This window comes from Onthophagus taurus, chromosome 2 (genome assembly GCF_036711975.1).
Source record: "Onthophagus taurus isolate NC chromosome 2, IU_Otau_3.0, whole genome shotgun sequence".
NCBI lineage: Eukaryota > Metazoa > Arthropoda > Insecta > Coleoptera > Scarabaeidae > Onthophagus > Onthophagus taurus.
In genome coordinates this window covers 21,005,115-21,023,728 of record NC_091967.1, presented here as the reverse complement: position 1 = coordinate 21,023,728, position 18,614 = coordinate 21,005,115, and the positions used below count along the sequence as shown (strand labels likewise).

The following is an 18,614-nucleotide window of genomic DNA, read 5'->3' as shown; positions in this document are numbered from 1 at the left end:
CAATTGTAATTAGAAAAAGAAATTGATGAAACTATTTCAGATGGAAAGATTATTATTTATATAGATAGAAAATAAAGTAAGTTGGTACATTCAACTAAAATACTATGTAAGAGAGCCACACAAAATAAAGCTTGGAGTTTATTTAATTATTTAAAAGACAAGAAAGGAGACATTGATTAAAACGTTGATTTAATCAACGTTTTTTAACGATGATATGTTGATGAGGGATTTGTTTTAGAAGAAAATGCCTAAGAACGTTTATAGTTAAACAAGATAAGTCTATGTCAGGTTACAACGCAACAAAAAATAGAATAGCACTATTATTGGATACAATATTAATTTACCACAGTGAAAATCTTGAAGAACTTGAAGACTACATTCCATGATTTTGTGTCAGAATCAAAATTTCATTTTGGCAGAAATAACAACACGAGTAGATGATCTCAATCGAAAATTCACATCAAATCCTAACTTAAAACAAAATCAAAAGCTTGCTGATGTGTCAGCTGACGGGAACCTAAAAACTATTTCTAACTTTACTAATTTATTAGAGGTTTGAACCCAGCTTAGATGTGAATACATAGATATTGCCAATTATTTTTGTCAATTAACGTTGTGAAGTCTCACTCAATAAGCTCAGTCACTAAGCTGGGATGATATGCTGATCTTGTATAAGACAAACAACGTATACCATACTCTAAACAGAACAATTTTTGGGAAGAAGGACATAGATAAAAAGATAATATTAAAAGTGTACAACTCAGTGGCAGTTCCAATATTAACATATACCAGTGAATCATGGACTCCAAGATAATCAAGAAGGAAAGATCATGGAAATGGAAATGAAATTTTTACGGTAAAGGTAAAAAGTAGACGAAGTGGGATAGGATAAGGAATGAGGAAATAAGACTGGGAGTAGATCAAGAGGAGATAATCAGCAAAATAGAGAGAAAGCAACTAAACTGGTACGCACACATAATTAGAATGGAACATAACACAATAGTAAAAAGGTACTATTTGAAGCAAAGAATAAGGATAAGAGAAAGAGGGTAAGACCTAAGAAGAAGTGGGTGAAAAGAATAGCAGAAGTTGGGAGGAAGAGAGGGAAGACTGGAGCAGATATAAAGGAATTAGTCGGGAACCGGAGAGAGTGAAAGAGGTGGATGGAGGAATAGGAAAAAGATTTATCCGACGCCATCAGGAGAATTTTGAGTGATTAATATGTTTTGTTCTAACTCAACAAAACGTTAAGGAACACTGGCATAGATTATGGATACTTTCTCTATAATTGTCATCTATCACCTTAATAGGTTGAACTAATAAATTACACAGATACGTATCTTACTATAAGTAGGTATAAAAAATATAAGTGCTTTAAGATTCTTCGCTCTACATGACGTTGAGAAAAACTGCATTATGACATTGGTTATTGATTGTTTAGTGTGGTATAATTTGTGATTAGTTGATCAATCCATTATTGACAAAACGTAGCATAGAGAATTAAATAACAACATACCAAGATTATTGAAAGTTTTGGCTGTACAACAAAGGTAGACATTTTACAAAATTGCACATGAACATTAATTATTTCATTGGGCATCAGATTTATTTGCTCTGGATTTTCGTTGAGGTATTTTCATGAATACCTTAGAAAAGTTTACCATTGACTTTGCCAAAAATATGAAAGATTGAATGAACACTTGTTAGAATGAACTGTTAGATGTAAAGAAAACTTTAAATTGAGGATTGACAATTTCATTGAAATGAAATTTAACGAACCTGTCTCACGCAAACAAGCACAGACAATCCCATTAAACTTAGATAGAAAGGTTGCTCATTAAAATAACCACTTATAATTCGCGTTAATCGCTATAAAAAAAATTAGTGAGTCAGTTCGAAAAATGTAATTATTTGACATATTTTAGTTAAAACCGCATAGATATCCAACTAGCTGTTGTCGACATAACCGCATCCTACTAAACCGCGATATTTCGCGAAACTATATGAAACACCGAAAAAATAAAATATGCCTCTCATTAAGAATACAGCAGGCTCCCGTTTGTTCTAATTTAAAATTTTTTCAACGAGATAGATTTTGAGAAAAAAAATCGCAAACTAACGAAGGCGACGGCAGCCTCAAAAATCGGACACTTTTTCATTTCACTTGCGGTAAAAAAGAATCGCGAAGCCGAAAATTTTCAAATTCACATATGTTACGTAGAAATGTTCAGTGATTACAATAAATTTTACCGCAATTTTTTTCATCGAGAGGTTAGGAAGATATCGATCTCTAAACTGAGTTTAAAACCTAAAAAAGTAGCATGACGTCGATGTTTTGTTGTCAACATTAGAGGAAGTTTTGCTTTTATAATATAGGCAGATTTTTTCCAAATTATTTCTAAATTTAACTTCTTTGAGGTACTCTTAAGGATTATGTTCACCATGCATAAGCCATATTAGTCAGGACAATCAAGATATGTTATTATTGATAGCTAATAATTTTTTTTTTGATATGATCACTATGAAGAATTGATCGCGATCTTCACTGACCTTAAAAGTAACGTTATGATCGAAAAAGGTTATAGTCATTTTCGTCGTCCTTTGTACAGCAAGAAGTTATGTTTTAAATCAAATAAAATTTATGTTTTTAATATTCGATTAAATAATGAATTAAAAAACATCTCTCACACATACTGGGGCCGTTACCCTCTATCGAATAGAAAGACCGTCTTTCAAAAAATCAATAAACTACGTAAAAATAGAAGGATTGGTAACATTTTCAGGTCCTAAAATTCTTTAATTTTTGCAATAATTAATATTAAAATTCAAAATCCCCTCTATAAAAGCTTTGGTGACGTTTACGAAGTTTTCGCGTAAGATCAAGAAGACACAAACGTGCATGGTTCGGATCCCTTCTTCTAGCGCATAAGATTCTCGTGGCATCTCGCTCATGCACTTTTTATTGATTTTTATTTCAACCAATCGCGTGCGAAACAACGGTGACGTCTCCAAAGTTATTTCAAATTTTCATTATTTTTCTTTGGAAAAACTAAAGCCCAGTTTGAAAAATAATAAATTATGGAAGTCTTCAATTTTGCTAAGCTATGGAATAAGCCAATAAAAAAAATGTGTAACGGCCCCATTCTATAAGGATATTTGATATTTAAATTTTTAAAATGATCAAATAAAAACGATTTAATTGGGAGCTAAGTTAAATAAAGAAGTTTTATTACCTCAAACATTTTTTTTATTTTTGTATTTAATGGATTGAAAGTAGTATACATCTAAAACCAATTCACTTATCTATTTACGAGCAACCTTACTTTTTCCTTCCTATAAAATAATTCTGTCGTTAAAGGTATGCACGCACACACATCAGGTTTATATTTAGTGATCCACGTTTGTTCCATCGGCGGATAAAATGTTCGTCCCACGCGCCTCGACGACCTGAAACATTAACGTAGTAATTTATGCTAGCCATACTTCGGGCTGACCACAAGAAGAATCCACACACACACACTTTGGTAGACTAGCACAAGTTGGAAAAATGTTCGAACGATCGTTACTCACAGTTTTTATGTTCGTATAGTAAACGAGTCTTTACATTACTTCGATTTCGTCATTTCTCATGGCAAGGCAAACAAACAAAGCTAGGACAAATCGTTTAGAATTTATAACGGCTGTTAAATTGACCGGCGAACGATCGTCCGTTCAGTTCTCACCTATTTGCCCCTTTTTCGCGGTCTCTCCGACGAAGACGGCGAACGTATATGACATCACTCTGAATACGATTTATAAATAGATACGCTTTTCGCTGAAAGATAAATTATTACTCAAACGAAGTGTATAATGCGTCCAATAAAAGCGACCCCGGCCTAGAAATGCAAATTACGCGGGTTCACTTTCAAACGAATGAACGTCTGTGGTCACTTTTAAGGTCGATATACATAATAAACAACAACAACACCTAAAACTATCGATGAGCAAATTATTACTTAAATTAAAATTTGCATTAACCCAATATCGGAACTCATTTGGCAGAAAGAATTTTCATTAGTTCATTAACAGGTGACCTAATTATTTGGATTGGTTTGAAGGTTTAAATTTAACTTTGTGTTTGTATTAAAGTTTTAGTTCGATGCCAAAGAAAGAAAAGATCGGTTTAATGTTGTATTGCAGTCGTCTACCACCTTTGGCATTCATTTACACTTAATCGGTCGATATTAGCATTCAGTAATTTCATCGTAATTGAATTTTAAATTGGTAGTCGACGCTGAGAATGAGTAACGGTTGTGAGACATTTCTAACTATGGATTTAAAATGTATCGCGAAACCACGACCGTTTAAACCACAACACAAATAACAATAATTGTCCGGTTGTAACGGAAGTTTTGGATAACTCGAAAAATTGCACTCATTATTTTTATCATGCGAAACGAAAGAAATAATTTATTTAACGGTTATTTCGCTTCGTGGTATAGTTTCTAGTTACAATAGGTCCAATAACTTTTGCAGGACGTAAATTTCGTGGTAACATCGTTTCGTTCTTGGCTTTACAATACCGTGAAAACAGATGTTAATGCCGACTGTATACAACAACTGTTGTGTGTGCTCAATACGTTCTTGGATTATTTCGTTTGCCATTTAAGTTTGTTGACTTTAACTCGACAATTTTTACTTAAAACAGTCTTGAACGTTAATTATTATGATTTATAAAAACGATGCCTTGCATTGTATAAATAATTCTTAAAAATAAATTTGAAATCACCATATGTTGACTTCTAAATATTTTAATACCAATGACTCACTATTTTGTTGACCTTTAAAAGCCGACAAATATTTTTTTATTTCTAATTTGAAATTCATATTTTTATTGTTTCAGTGCGGAGATTGGATGCAATTAAAAATTTTAGAAATAACACCCGAATTAACGAGTTTGGGAAATACTCTTGAAGAAGCTTTAGAGTTACAAAGAGCGCACAATGAAGTACTTAAACAGTTGCAGGTAAGATATCCGCGATAAAATCATTCCATCAATCTCAACAATGGGGAACATAAAACGTAACGGTAAATTAAGCGAACAAAATTTACCTTTAAGCGTTTTGAAAATAATTGGCAATGTTTCGTAACGTGTCGTAGCGGTTGTACAACACCGACAATTACGATGGATTGATCTCTTGTATATATCGACCTGAATGTCCCTCAATAGATTTGACCTAAAGCGCCGACAATGTTCTGTTTAAACTGACGACAATGTAATTTGAAACTGCGGAAGAATTATTTTTAGGTCGACCAAACGTGACGTCAACTGTTTCAACGTTCACGCTGATTTTGTTGATAGATGTTAAAGAATTTGGTTTAAAAAAAAATCTCAAATAACTTAAATATAACTCATATACAATTTATATATAACTTATCCTAGTAAATACATTGGAAATACCAACAAAAGGGCCGTTGTATTCAACCGCACCCATACCTTTACAAAACCAGTTTCTCTAACATCTAAAGGCTCCGAAAGGAGACGCAACGCATTGTTGTGATAGACCAAACCGGAATTCAGTTGAGATATAGTGGCCTTTTTATCCGTCCGCCCAACCTACATTTAATATCGCATTGTTACATCTGTTCCATCTGAAGAGACGTGCAGAATGCACTTTCTAAATTCTCCTTCGTAAAGTTTCAACGAAATTAACCAGTTCTTGATGCGGTTAACCGTCGAAAAACGAAAAAGCATTCGCTCGAGACGCATCAACAATACCTGACAGGTACCAATTACGTCTGGAGGTCGATGGTCTAAAAAAATCTGTAATCATCATTTCGTCTTTATGTCACTTTCTGAGTAAATTACAATATTTTTTCTTTTGACTTTTCTTAGAATAAACAAAGTCCAGTTGAAGAGCTCCTTCGCCAAGCTGATCAACTTATTTCTACCCAAAAACCGCGCGCAGAAGTTTATGCCGCAATGGCCGAATCTTTAGGTAGGGCGTGGAAAGATATCAACTTCCATTTAGAACTGAGGAAGCAAATCCTTGATCTCAACGTGCAATACCACCAAAGGGCAAAAGATTTCTTCGATAACGTTAAAGAATTAGACGCGTTATGTACAGAAGAAAACCTCCCCATCGATATTGAAACCGTCAAAAACTTCCTAACAAAAATCCACGACCAAAGAAGAACCATTCTTGAGGCATTAATGGCGGCCATGCATACCGGAAATACCCTAATAGCGAAATTAAAAGAATTAGGGGCCCAGGGCACACTCGATTCGAGACCCGATCGAATACGAATTCCCGTTGCTACAGGTAAAAAAAATCACAACTAAATTCCAAATAATATAATTTTTATTGCAGCAATATCTCAAGTACAAAGTTGGATGGATGAATTACACTCAAAGCGACAACTCATAGAATTAACGTTTATAAAAAGAAAAGAGCAACTTGAACAATGTTTAGCTTTAGGCGTTTTAGCCGCCGATATGAAAGATCTCGAAGAGAAAATACGAGATAGAAGAGAAATTTTAATAAACACCGATCAATTGGGTGATTCAGCGTCGAGTGCTGAATTGTTAAAACTGGAACACCAAAGACTTCTTCCCGAAGCACAACAGTTCCAAGAAAAAGCTTTAAAAATAACAAAGGCGACCGAGAAATTGGTTTTAACCGGATGTTTTGCGGGAGAAGATGCAACAAAACAGGCTTATGTTGTATTGTCGACAACTTCAGATTATCTTTCTGATCTTCAACAACGCGATTCACTTCTCGATAGAGTTATAGCGTTCTTTAGATCAGCTCAAGCGGTGAGTTTGTCAATTATTCGCTCCAGCTAAGTGTAAAATTAACCGCTACTCTTGCTTTAAATCGGAAGGAAACTCTTAATTAATAATATACTATTTTAGGCGCTTAACAAGCTGGATCAAATCGAAATCCAATTAACCACCACCGAATTGAAAAAGACCTCTCCGGAATTAGCCAAATTACATGCTCAATGCTCCATTTTAATCGATCAAATCACATCTCCACCACTTTCCGAAGGTCATTCAATCCTACAATTATTTGGAAGAAGAACTGGTACTGAAGGTGTTAATAGAATGGTTGAGGAATTAGAAAATAAAAAGATTCATTTGGATGGAATTTGTATTGAGCATAGAGAAGAAAATCGTAGGATAAACGAAGCTTTAAATAATTTCTTTGACCAACAATCTGCGATTTATAAATGGTTAATTGAGATTGCCGAAGCTTTTTTGCAGGGTCACCAAAATATGGGTGTGGATCTACGTCTTTCCAAGGATTTCTTGTACTTACATAATCAATTGCTCAACGACTTACAAGTACTACTATTCATAATTTAAAATAAAAAATTTTTAATATTTACATTTTTAGACAAAAGGCAACGAAATAAATACACTTTTATTAACACTCCCTCCATTACTCGAGTTCTTAGACGACAATCAACGGCAAGAGGTTGATCAAAAAGTTGAAGCACTCCATAACAGATGGATTAAGTTAAAGAATATATTGGAAAAACGATTAGATTTGTCTACAATTTATGTTAAATTTCATGAGGAAGCTGATATTGTTACGCGGGAAATGGATAAATTGGAAGATGTAGTACAAAAATCGGGCAAAAATATTTCTGATGAACAATTTCGAATTCTTGAGGAACGTTGGGAATCTTTAGTTCCATTATATCAATCGGCGAAAAATACTGGATTAACGTTTATTTCTGAAGCTTCGAAGGTAATTTTTATTTTTTTGTTAATTATTTGATACGATTTTGGGTTTTTTTAATGATATAAATAAAATAATCTCCAAATAATTCATTACGGTACATATGGAGTACATTAGACTCCGAGTATACAATAAAGATTTATGTTTGTTTTAGAAATTAAGGTAGGTAATTAAGAAATGATGGGAGCTGCACAATGTGCATCTGGAATGGTGAGAAGTCGTTGTATACATATGCTTCTATTTCTAGGTATCCGAGCCATACTTAGATGTGAAACAGGCTTGCGGTAGCGTAGAGTCAGTGTTGGAAAAGCTAAAGAACAGGCAACTGGTGGTGACCAGGAGCTGGCAAACCTTCCAGACCGAGGTCGTAGAAAGAAAAGAGCTTATTACAAAGTGGGAGGAACACATAATGGAAAGTACCAAGGTAAGTGAAAATCGATGTTGAACCCATTATATCCTAGTTTACTATAATTTTGGATATAACACACTGCCATACATCAAACAGATTCTTGTCTCTGCGACAAACCTAAAATAAAATCGTCGCACAGCTGTGGCTTTCTTCCTTTAAGTAAACGTGGTCACAGCAGGAATATCCTGGAATAGTTTCTATATTTAATCGCTCTCGACGTATGCAATAAGTTCACAAAAACATCTGCGCTTGCAGTTTATTCCTTTATTTATTTCGCGTCGTGTATTTTATTTTTTATTTTTCAGACAATCAATTGGGTATCAAAGTTGGATTCTCAATTGTACCCGGTTATTACGACAAACGCTACCAATCCTAGAGATATATCGAACCACGTAGAAAAGAAATTAGAAACGGTTTTACCTGAAATAAAGAGGGCACAATGCGAAGTAGAACAACGAATAAGAACAACAGAAGCTTTGATGGCCCGCGGGCCAACTATCGACGAAAGATCGCTTAACGTTAAAAATAAACTCACCGAAATGAGCATGAAACTAATTGAAATTACAACCCATTATCAAAGTTTACTCGAAAAAATGGTTAAGTATTTTAATAACATCTCAGAAGTGGATAGAATTGTGGGTAATTTAAGCAGTCGACATACTAAAATTGGATTACCGGCGAACATAAACGAATTGGAATCAACAATTAGAGAGCACGAAGATACAAAACATACCATTATAGAAATGTTTAAATTAGCTCAAACTGATTGTGATCAGTTAATAAAAACCATCACAACCCAGGTTAGTAAAAATTCGAATACGAATTGTATATTATTTTATATACATGCAGCGACTTTTTCAACCATATCAACCGTTTCGCTTTGTCGTAATTTGCTTCGCTGATTTTTAGGAACCAAGAAGTGCAGCAGACCAAGACATATCTAAGCTACAACATACAGTACGTTTAAGGCAAGACAATTGGGAGAGAGAATGGAGTTCTAGAAGAGATGAATTGGAAGCTCATCGACAAATTTGCCAATTCGACACCGATTTACAACAAATCAATAACACCATCGATGATATTAGCAGAAAATTAGAGATTGTTAAAGGACAATATGGAGAATCACTTAATTCTGCTAATAATATTTTACTTAATTTTGATTATTTCGAACGAACTATCAATGTAAGTTAATATCATTTTTTTAAAATAATCTTTGTTTAAATATCTTTAATATATAGGAGTTGGAACCACTTATTGATAATTTTGTTAAACGAGGTGAACAAATGTTACGTGATCAACACATTCATTCACCCCGTATAAAACATCACATCCAAGATCTCCAAGAAAGATGGAATTCATTAAAACATCAAATAATCGATACAAGAAATTTGATCGAACTCAGTATTAAATATTTCAAATTGGTAGATGAGGTAAGTATTAATCTTAAATTAACAAAATTTTCTAATAACAATTATTTAGGCTGACGAATGGTTCAAAGAAGGAAGCCGTCTATTAATATCAATCACTCGAAGAGCCACAACCGTGAAGAAACCAGAAGAAGCTCAAGGACTTTTAAACGAAATAGAAAAGTTTTTAAAACCTGGCGAATCAAAACAAAACGAAAGAATAAGAAACATCACTAAATTAGCTTCCGAATTGTTCGGTCAAGATAAAGTAGCCCAAGTTGGTGATGTTATGGTTCAAAATACGGGGATGATGGATTCTTTCTCATTAATAACAGAAGAACTTAATGCTTTAGCTAAAAATTTGAAATCAGTTGAAGAAGAACGCGAGCGTACTCGTAAAGAACAAGAAGAAGCAAACGCTAAACTCGAAGCTGCGAAAGCTGAAGCAGCCGCTGCGCATGCTGCTGCTACAGCAGCCGAAGAAGCCAGAAGAGCTGCCGAAGAAGCCGCTAGACTTTTAAGAGAATCTACCATCACTCATAAACACACCATTGAAGTCCGCGAAATACCAATCATAAAAGAAGTAAGCTCCGTTGAGATTGTTGAGGTTAAAGAAGAACCAAAAATGATCCCTCCTAAATTCGTCTCACCGCTAAGTGATGTTGTTATAGAAGAAGGTTCAAAGTTTTCATTTATTTGCCATGTTACTGGAACACCAACACCTGTTGTAACATGGTACAAAGGTGGAATGTCGATTCAAAATTTACCCGATTATGAAACAACGTTCGATCAAGGATTATGCACGTTAACTATCGAAGAAACTTTTGCTGACGACTCAGCCAAATACACGTGTAAAGCTATAAACGCCGTTGGATCTGCTGAAACAAGTGCTTCGTTACTAGTGAAAGAAACCCAACCCGAAGAACAATTATCTCCACCAACATTTGTCAAATATTTACAACCGGCTATCATGAAAGAAGGAGAACCATTTCAATTCGAATGTAAAGTCGAAGGAAACCCACTCCCGACCGTGCAGTGGTACAAAAATGCTGATTGCATCGATAATTCTCCTGATTATATCATTACTTATAATAATGGTGAAGCAATACTGAAATTTGATCATGTTTATTTGAGTGATAAAGCCGACTATATTTGTAAAGCTGTTAACGATTTAGGAGTAGCTCAGTGCAGTGCAACGTTAAATGTTATACGTAAGTTGCGTTAAAAAAATATTTATGTTATAATAAATTTGATTTCCTATTGTTTTAGCACTAGAGCCAACAGAATCTCCCACTTTTATATCTCCCCTCTCCAACGTTATGGCCAGAGCGGGACAGAAGATAAAATTGGAATGCGAGGTGACGGGAATACCTCCTCCAACGCTTACTTGGACACACAACGGAAAAATTGTGAGGGAAACAAGAGAACTTAAAGTAAGTAATAAGGATTTGCACTAACACTTAATTCCCATCATCTAAAATAATCAAAAAAAAATTATTTGGATTCGTTTCGATTTAATAAAAATAGATAATATTCATTTTTCTTTATATATTATCGGATATTGAGTAGGCGTATCTCATTTTTGGCTTGAAACCAAAAAATACTAACATCTCTCCTTTCGTTATTTTTCTCGCAATAAAAATCAATAACCCAGAACATCCCAGTTCTATAAATGTCACCTCCTCTTCTCGTAGTCTGCAAATATCCGCGTACTTCTCCGGTAAATGCAGACCATTCTAAAAATACTTCGAATTTCAGCTGCTGCAGGACAGTAATAAGGCGACACTCCTAGTGAACGAAGCCTTTCCTAAAGATGCTGGCACGTACGTTGTAACTGCATTTAATATCGCCGGCGAAACGACCAGTTCTTGCACTGTTTCTGTGAAAGGACGATTACCCACCGAAACTTCCGATTCTGAATTAGCAAGTGACATGGAACCCGTGAAACCATTAATTCAAGTCCCATTAAGAAATATAACTACAGATGAAGGAAAAACTGTTCATCTTGATTGTGTGATAATCGGGCAACCCGAACCTGAGGTTATCTGGTATCACGATGATAGGCCAGTAAAAGAATCGTCAGATTTTCAACTCCTTTTTAAGGGAGATCGATGCACTTTGGTTATTCAATTAGCTCTCCCTGAAGATGGAGGCGAATATAAAGTGGTTGCGAGAAATTCAGCCGGGGAAGCATCCAGCAAATGCACTCTCATGGTAAACCCTGCCGAAGATAAAAAACCAGGTGTGCCACCCAAATTCAGTAAATTATTAACTGATGTTTTGATATCGGAAGGAGAAAAAGTTGTGTTAGAAGCAGTTGTATCTGGGGAACCAAAACCCGATATAAAATGGATACTAAATAATCAACCAATACAAGCCAGTGATCACGTAAAAATTACAGATGATGAACAAGGAAATTTAAAACTAGAAATAGAAAAAGTTAACCCAGAAGATCGTGGTGTTTACACCGTAAAAGCTTCAAATCCAAGTGGTGATGCAAAATGTTTCGCACAACTAATAGTGAAGTCTTCTAAACCAGCTGAAGTCAAGGTACACGAAGAAATAAAAATTGCTCCAATATTCAAAGAAACCTTCCACGATCGATCAATCTTTGAGAAATCAACAACGAAATTCGAATGCATTGCAGCAGGAAAGCCAACTCCAAAATTCAAGTGGTTATTCAACGACAAACCAGTTTCAGGCGAAAATTTCCTTATCTCAACTTCCGGCGATAGACAAGTCCTTACAATTCGCGACGCAGAAAAAGAAAACGGTGGAAAAATAACTTGCATTGCTGAAAATGAAGCAGGAAAAGCAACCTTAGGTGCTCAATTAACAGTCGAAAAAATAACCGATGTAACTTTACCCGATGGACAATTAGAATTACCACCTCCGATGTCCACTTTGCAACATCAACAACAAATTACCGAATCCAATTATAATTTAAAACGAGAAGTGTTTATGCAATCCTCCTCATCACACACCAGTAAAACTATATCATCTTCTTCAACATCTACACCAAAAGTAGAAGAACATAAAATTGTTTCTCAAAAAGAGCACGTTTTTAAACAAGAAGATCAAAAACCACCTGAAATTTATGAAACCCACAAAGTGGAAGAATATAGACAATTTGGAAAGGAGCCAATAATACAAGAAAAACAAACTAAATTCGTGTCAACTAGCGGACAGGAAACGAAAACAATCATTCATAAACCTGTAATAAAAGCGAGACCGCCTCGATTTATTACACCGGTAGATGGAAAAATTGTTGATCAAGGTGCTGATATAGTTTTTGAAGGAACTTTGGATGGTCAACCAACTCCTGAAGTTACCTGGACTAAAAATGGAATGCCATTGAGTGGAGGTGAGGGAATAAAAATTACTTTCGAGAGTAACCATGCTCGATTGGAAATCAAAAATGTTAATTCAAATGATGCTGGTCAATATTCGTGCACAGCTGTTAATGAGGCTGGAAAAGCTGTGTGTACATCTGATTTGGTTGTACGAAGTGAGTATTTTTTGATTTAAAATTTTAGTTTTATATTTTTGTAAAAATATTTTTGTTTAATAATCTATCAGTAGTCAATAGCACTTATACAAGATATATCTAATCGTAAAAATGTGATCGATGGTTGATCATCCCCTTCTGAAGCTGCTCTGGTAATCCCCCACAACTGTATCCGCGTTTCTTTCCAACCTCATTGATAAAATTTTGGCCAGCACTTTCTAAGTTTCATTTAGAAGGGATAGTTCTCGGTAATCCGATTATTATTAGCCCTTTTTGTGGATGAGACAGATAAGTGTTGACTCCTTTTCCGTTATTTACTATGTTAATAAATATCTTCAGTCTAATAACAGTAATCTGCTACATAGGAGCCTTTTCAAATTTCCTCGTCAAGTATTCTGAAATTCCCCGAATCTGCAACTAAATTTATTGAATGTGAAAAAGTTGAGTGTAAGCCACTTCAGCTAATTATATTTATTTTTATATTTGTTTCAATAGAAACAGTTTTTCCACCCGTTTTTGGACATCGTCTTCAAGCACAAGTTATTAAAAAAGGTGATCGTATCACTATGAACATTGAAGTAACTGGAACACCAGAACCTACAGTCTCTTGGTATAAAGATGGGTTGCCAATTCAAGATTCTATGAAAGATGGATATAAAATAAAAAGCATGGGAAACTGTCATACACTTACCATTGAAAAGGGTAAAAATTATATTTAAATTTGTTATTTTAATACGAATTCAATAATTTTTTGCAGCTGAATTGAACCATACTGGTAAGTATATGGTACGAGCTGTCAACGCAGGAGGAGAAGCACAAAGTATAGCTGATATGGCAGTTTACGAACCGACACCAGATACTATGGTTGAAGTAGTGAAAACGGTTGTTTTCGAAGATGTTAGGAAACATGAAACATTGGTAAGCTTATTAATCATAAAATTGTTAGTTAAGTAATTTAAAAACCATTCATATTTATTAAATGTTTCGTCGATATAGACTTCAGCGTCTGATAAGAGCACGAAGACTGTCTCAGCGAAGGAACAAGTTTCTCAAATTACCCCGAAACCTATTCCAAAGTCTGTTCCTATTCCGGTTTCTAAACCAGTTTCTTTTGAAATACCAAAACAAGTTGAAACTAAAAAAGAGATTGAAGTTACAAAAACCGAAACTCCTCTTTCTAAAGAATCTACAATGAAATCGTCGGAATCGGAATTTAAATCATCTAAAACAGAATTTTCTTCTGTTACCGAACAAACAATAAAGCAGGAATCTAAAACCATGAAGGTCGAACGAACAACACCCGTACCATTTATGGTAACAAAACAAGAAAAAACTACTGAAGAAGTTAGACAAATTCCTGTAACGGTCCAAAAAGAAAGAACATACGAAATTATAGGAGAACCTGTTGAAATTAAAACACAACAAACTATTGAAGATCAAGGTATCGAGACATCATCTATTACTAAAAAGCAATCCCTTGACTTTTTTGTAAAGAAAATGAAAGAAACTGAAGAACCACCAAAACCTAAAGAATTACCAAAAGTAGCGCCAATCAGAGAAGAAATGTACACAAAGTTTGAAGAAATCTCAAAAGCTGAAACACCGAAACAACCTCAAAGAAAAGAGGAATCTTTTCAAATTCCAAAACCATCCGAACCAGCTTTTACAAGTCATACATCACAATCTTCATCACATAGTTATCAACAATATAGCACATTTTCAAGCGGAAAAGATGTAGTCCACGAAGAATTCAAGCTGGTTCCGGAACCACCAGCAGAAATTTTTTATCCCCCCACTCAAAGAAAAGAAGAAATTATTGAGAAATCAAAAAAATTAGAAGAATCTTATAAAGAAATTGCGGCAGCTGAAATTCCATCACCAAAAAAGGATATAAAAATCTCGCCGGTTTTTGAAACTAGAAAAACAGAAATTTATAAAGCCGAATCATCAGTACCTATTTATAGGCCGGCCACTGAAGCTTTAGAAATGGAAAAACTTTGGGCATCGCAAAAAATCGTCGAAGAAAAGCAACAACCTCAAAAACCAACACCAGTCATCCCAACTCCTGAACCTGTAATAAACGCACTCTCCATGGAGAAAAGTTGGGCTCACAAATCGGAAATTAAATCCCATTCGCAAGTTTGGCCACCAGTAACAGCTGAGCAATCAAAACCTGCTCCTACTCCCACTTGGTCCTCACAAAGCACATTAGAAAAACGATGGACGCCTAGTACTCAACAAGAATCAAAAACAATTACTCAAGAAGCCATACAAACATCGTTTGAAAAAAAAGTTATCCCCGCTACTTCTGAAAAATTCGTCCAAAAAACTACAACAACAACGTATGATAAATACGTTCCTCATTACATAGCTGAGGTAACTCACGAACATAAAGTAAACGAACAACAATTATCCAAAATTAGTCAAATTTCGGAAAGAAAAGAAACATTTGTTGAAGAAAGTGGAACGAAAGCTTCGGATATAATTAAATCTTGGCCTCTAAAACGTGTTGAGGAACCTATTAAGCCGTCAATCGACACATTACCAATACGACCTGTTTCAGTGCAAGATATAACTGACGAAGTATATTTAGAACCAGGACCTCCACCAGAAATAGGTTACGCTCAATCGCCAATTATTGAAAGAAGAGTATCGTACGTAGAAACGAGAGAACACGAAATCGAAAAGGAATTAGAAAAAGGGCCAACAAGAGTACTACCAGGTTCTGTAAGAACAGTTCCACCCCCTCTGCCACCTAAAAAATTGGTGAGCCCTGCCCCACCTCTTCCTGCTAAACCTAAAAAAGAAATCGAAATTCCATTTGAGCGATTTCCAGATTTAGAACCGTTTCCTTTTAAACCCGATCCCGAAAAACCAAAACCAGCGAGATTAGCACCACCACCCACACCATCAAAATTTATTAAAGGAAAATTTACTGATAGTGATTACGAAAGTGATGTAGACGCTGTAAGGATTCCAGTTAAATGGAGACCTTATATGAGCGATACGGAGGAACCAACTTATAGAAGGGTGCAAGCCCCAAAAATGGTATCCATACAACGATCTAGATCAATCGAAAAAGAAGCAATCCCTCCTTCAAAATTCGAACGTCCCATAACATTCGAAGGTCCACCAAGACCAACAATTGATTTAGAAACTGCTAAGGAATTACGAAAGGAAAAGAAACAAGTAAAACATTTCACTAAACATGTTCAAGATATAAAGAAAGAGATTCCAAAACCAATTTCACCACCAGATATTAAACCGGGTTCTCCTCCAGAATTTGTTCAAGCGGAACTAATCAGACCGAAACCATCATCACCAAAAACTAAGCAAAAACCTTTCGTTGTAGATGGTTACATGGCTGATACAGATGAACCTTTTACTTTAAGATATAAAAAATCGGTAAAAACTGAAAGGCAAGAAGAAAGAGAAGAAATAAAACAACATTATGACTCTAGGACGGTTATGGAATCTCAAAGTTTAATTTCTCCTAAACCCACTCCTAAAATTACCCAACATAAGAGACACGTTCAGTCCAGTACGTCGGTGAAAAAGGTTCGTCTTTGTATTGTTAAGCACGCGCTCGTTATTGTTGCTTAACATTGCATGATTTTTCAATTTCAGCTTATTTATTGTAATCAAAAAATATTAAAAAGTAGTAATAAAATAAAATAATTTATTTTTATTATGATGTGTGTCTTTAAAATTATTTATTTGTTGTGTTTTTAATTGTATAGAAATTTTTCCATTAACTATTAATTTTTTCAGGAATTGGTGCCGACTCCAATAATAACAACAGTGTCGACTTCAGAAGAGATTATTCAACACGGAACAAAGGAGCAAGTATTAGAACCTTTCCCGTATAAACCTGATGCTGCAAGACAAAAAAGAGCACGAGCTCCACCACCTCCAAGTCCATCAAAGTTCATTAAAGGAGATTTCCGTGAGAGTGATTATGAAAGTGAATATGAAGGCAGAATCGCTCCGATTTGGAGACCAAGTTCTACGGAACCAGATCCAGCTTATCGCCCTGTTAAGCCAGCTTTAACTCCAACTGGTAGAGTGAGTCAAGGAAGAGAAAGAACTCCAACCCCACCATCTCAATTTGATGTACCACCTCAATCAGGTGTGATGAGACCTAAATTTGAACCGATTGAGAAACCGATGAAAACTGTGAAATTGGAGGAGATAGTAAAACCAATTCCTAAACCAGCAGCATTTAAACCACAGCCTAAACACGATATTGTCGATGTTATTATAGCTACTCCTGCAGCCCCTGAAAGAATTCTTCAACCAGGAACACCACCAGAAATTGCGTACGCTCCGGGGCCGCAAAAAACTCAATATTATAGATCAACAACAAGTATGCCATATCAAAATGCAGTGCAAACAGAAACTTCTAATGTAATGCATTTTAATGAATCAACTGAGCACACTCATAGGACTATGAGCGTACAACAAACCACCAGGGTTATTAAGTTTGGTGACCAACAAAAATATAAAGGAGCCCCATCCCCATCTCCAAAACCAACGAAATTCGTTCCTGGTGAATTTAGAGAAAGTGATTATGAAAGCGAGGTTGAATCTACAAAAATAAGAGCAAGATGGACACCTGCAGGAAGTGACACTGAAGATTTACACTACAGAAAAGTAAAACCTCCAGTAACAAGAGCTTTAAGCGCACCATCTTCACACGAAAGAGTTTATAGTCCAATGGAATACGATGATGTTACAAAAACTTCATCAACGGAATCAAAAAGCATCACGGAAATCAGCAAGAAGTTTGGAGAAACGAAATCTCAAAGACAATTTAACTCCATCCAACCAGGTACTCCACCTGAATATGGCTATATTCCGGATAAAATTTCAAAAACATCCGCAACCAAAATGGCATCACAACATATGGACAGTATGACGCAAAGTTTTAAATCAAAAACGCAAAAATTTGTTAGCGATATCGTCGGCGATATGCAACAAAAACCAGTTCAAAAGCCGATTTTAAAACCGCACGACGATACGGACGCCCAGGTTTATAGGGAAGAATCCCGAGCAGCTCAATACGGTGAGTAGAATATTAAAATTTTCTTCGAATTTTTCAATTTAAAACCTACACATAGGCACAAAACACTATGATCCCGACACTGGTTTAATTTATTTTAAATACGACTTTGGCTACGAGTTCGGTATTATTTTACCTGGCGAAGGTAAAAACGGCCAAATACCCGTCCCGAAAAAAACTGTAATCGAACCACCGAAAAGATCCCACGATATTGAGATGCCCGTCATACACGAAACGTCTCAGAAGGACGCTAAGCCCACATTTAAACCAAAGAAATTTATGCCGAGTTCGAAAAACGTCAAATGGGAACCAACTTCGGAAAGTGAAATGTCCGAATATGAAGGGGAAATGAAAAAGAAGCAGTTGGGTGTTGGTGGTAATAGATGGGATCAATCCTCTTGCAGTCCCATTTCAATTTCTCCAAGTTTACCAAGTACATCTCCGGCATTTAATAATTACGGTCAAGGTACACTTTAGTGTGCTTCGAATGTTTTGAGTGACT

General features: G+C 35.4%; 1 protein-coding gene across 22 annotated transcripts in view; it reads left to right on the top strand.

Moving 5' to 3' along the window:
* The window catches only part of LOC111425955 (titin), a 131,007-nt gene that overhangs the window by 15,504 nt on the left and 96,889 nt on the right, over positions 1 to 18,614 (top strand). For 20 of the 22 annotated variants that reach the window (XR_011639758.1, XM_071194473.1, XM_071194484.1 and 17 more), the window contains 17 exons: positions 4,883 to 5,005; positions 5,876 to 6,302; positions 6,351 to 6,796; positions 6,896 to 7,327; positions 7,380 to 7,736; positions 7,975 to 8,151; positions 8,442 to 8,936; positions 9,046 to 9,318; positions 9,375 to 9,566; positions 9,616 to 10,753; positions 10,812 to 10,975; positions 11,301 to 13,050; positions 13,546 to 13,752; positions 13,808 to 13,968; positions 14,047 to 16,608; positions 16,822 to 18,115; positions 18,171 to 18,578. Coding sequence is in view for 21 of the 22 variants with exons in the window: in XM_071194473.1 (XP_071050574.1) it covers positions 4,883 to 5,005; positions 5,876 to 6,302; positions 6,351 to 6,796; positions 6,896 to 7,327; positions 7,380 to 7,736; positions 7,975 to 8,151; positions 8,442 to 8,936; positions 9,046 to 9,318; positions 9,375 to 9,566; positions 9,616 to 10,753; positions 10,812 to 10,975; positions 11,301 to 13,050; positions 13,546 to 13,752; positions 13,808 to 13,968; positions 14,047 to 16,608; positions 16,822 to 18,115; positions 18,171 to 18,578 (10,606 nt within the window). In the remaining variant the exon portion in view is untranslated. The remainder of the gene's footprint in view (positions 1 to 4,882; positions 5,006 to 5,875; positions 6,303 to 6,350; positions 6,797 to 6,895; positions 7,328 to 7,379; positions 7,737 to 7,974; positions 8,152 to 8,441; positions 8,937 to 9,045; positions 9,319 to 9,374; positions 9,567 to 9,615; positions 10,754 to 10,811; positions 10,976 to 11,300; positions 13,051 to 13,545; positions 13,753 to 13,807; positions 13,969 to 14,046; positions 16,609 to 16,821; positions 18,116 to 18,170; positions 18,579 to 18,614) is intronic. The other 2 variants (XM_071194480.1, XM_071194478.1) reach the window with 2 other exon arrangements.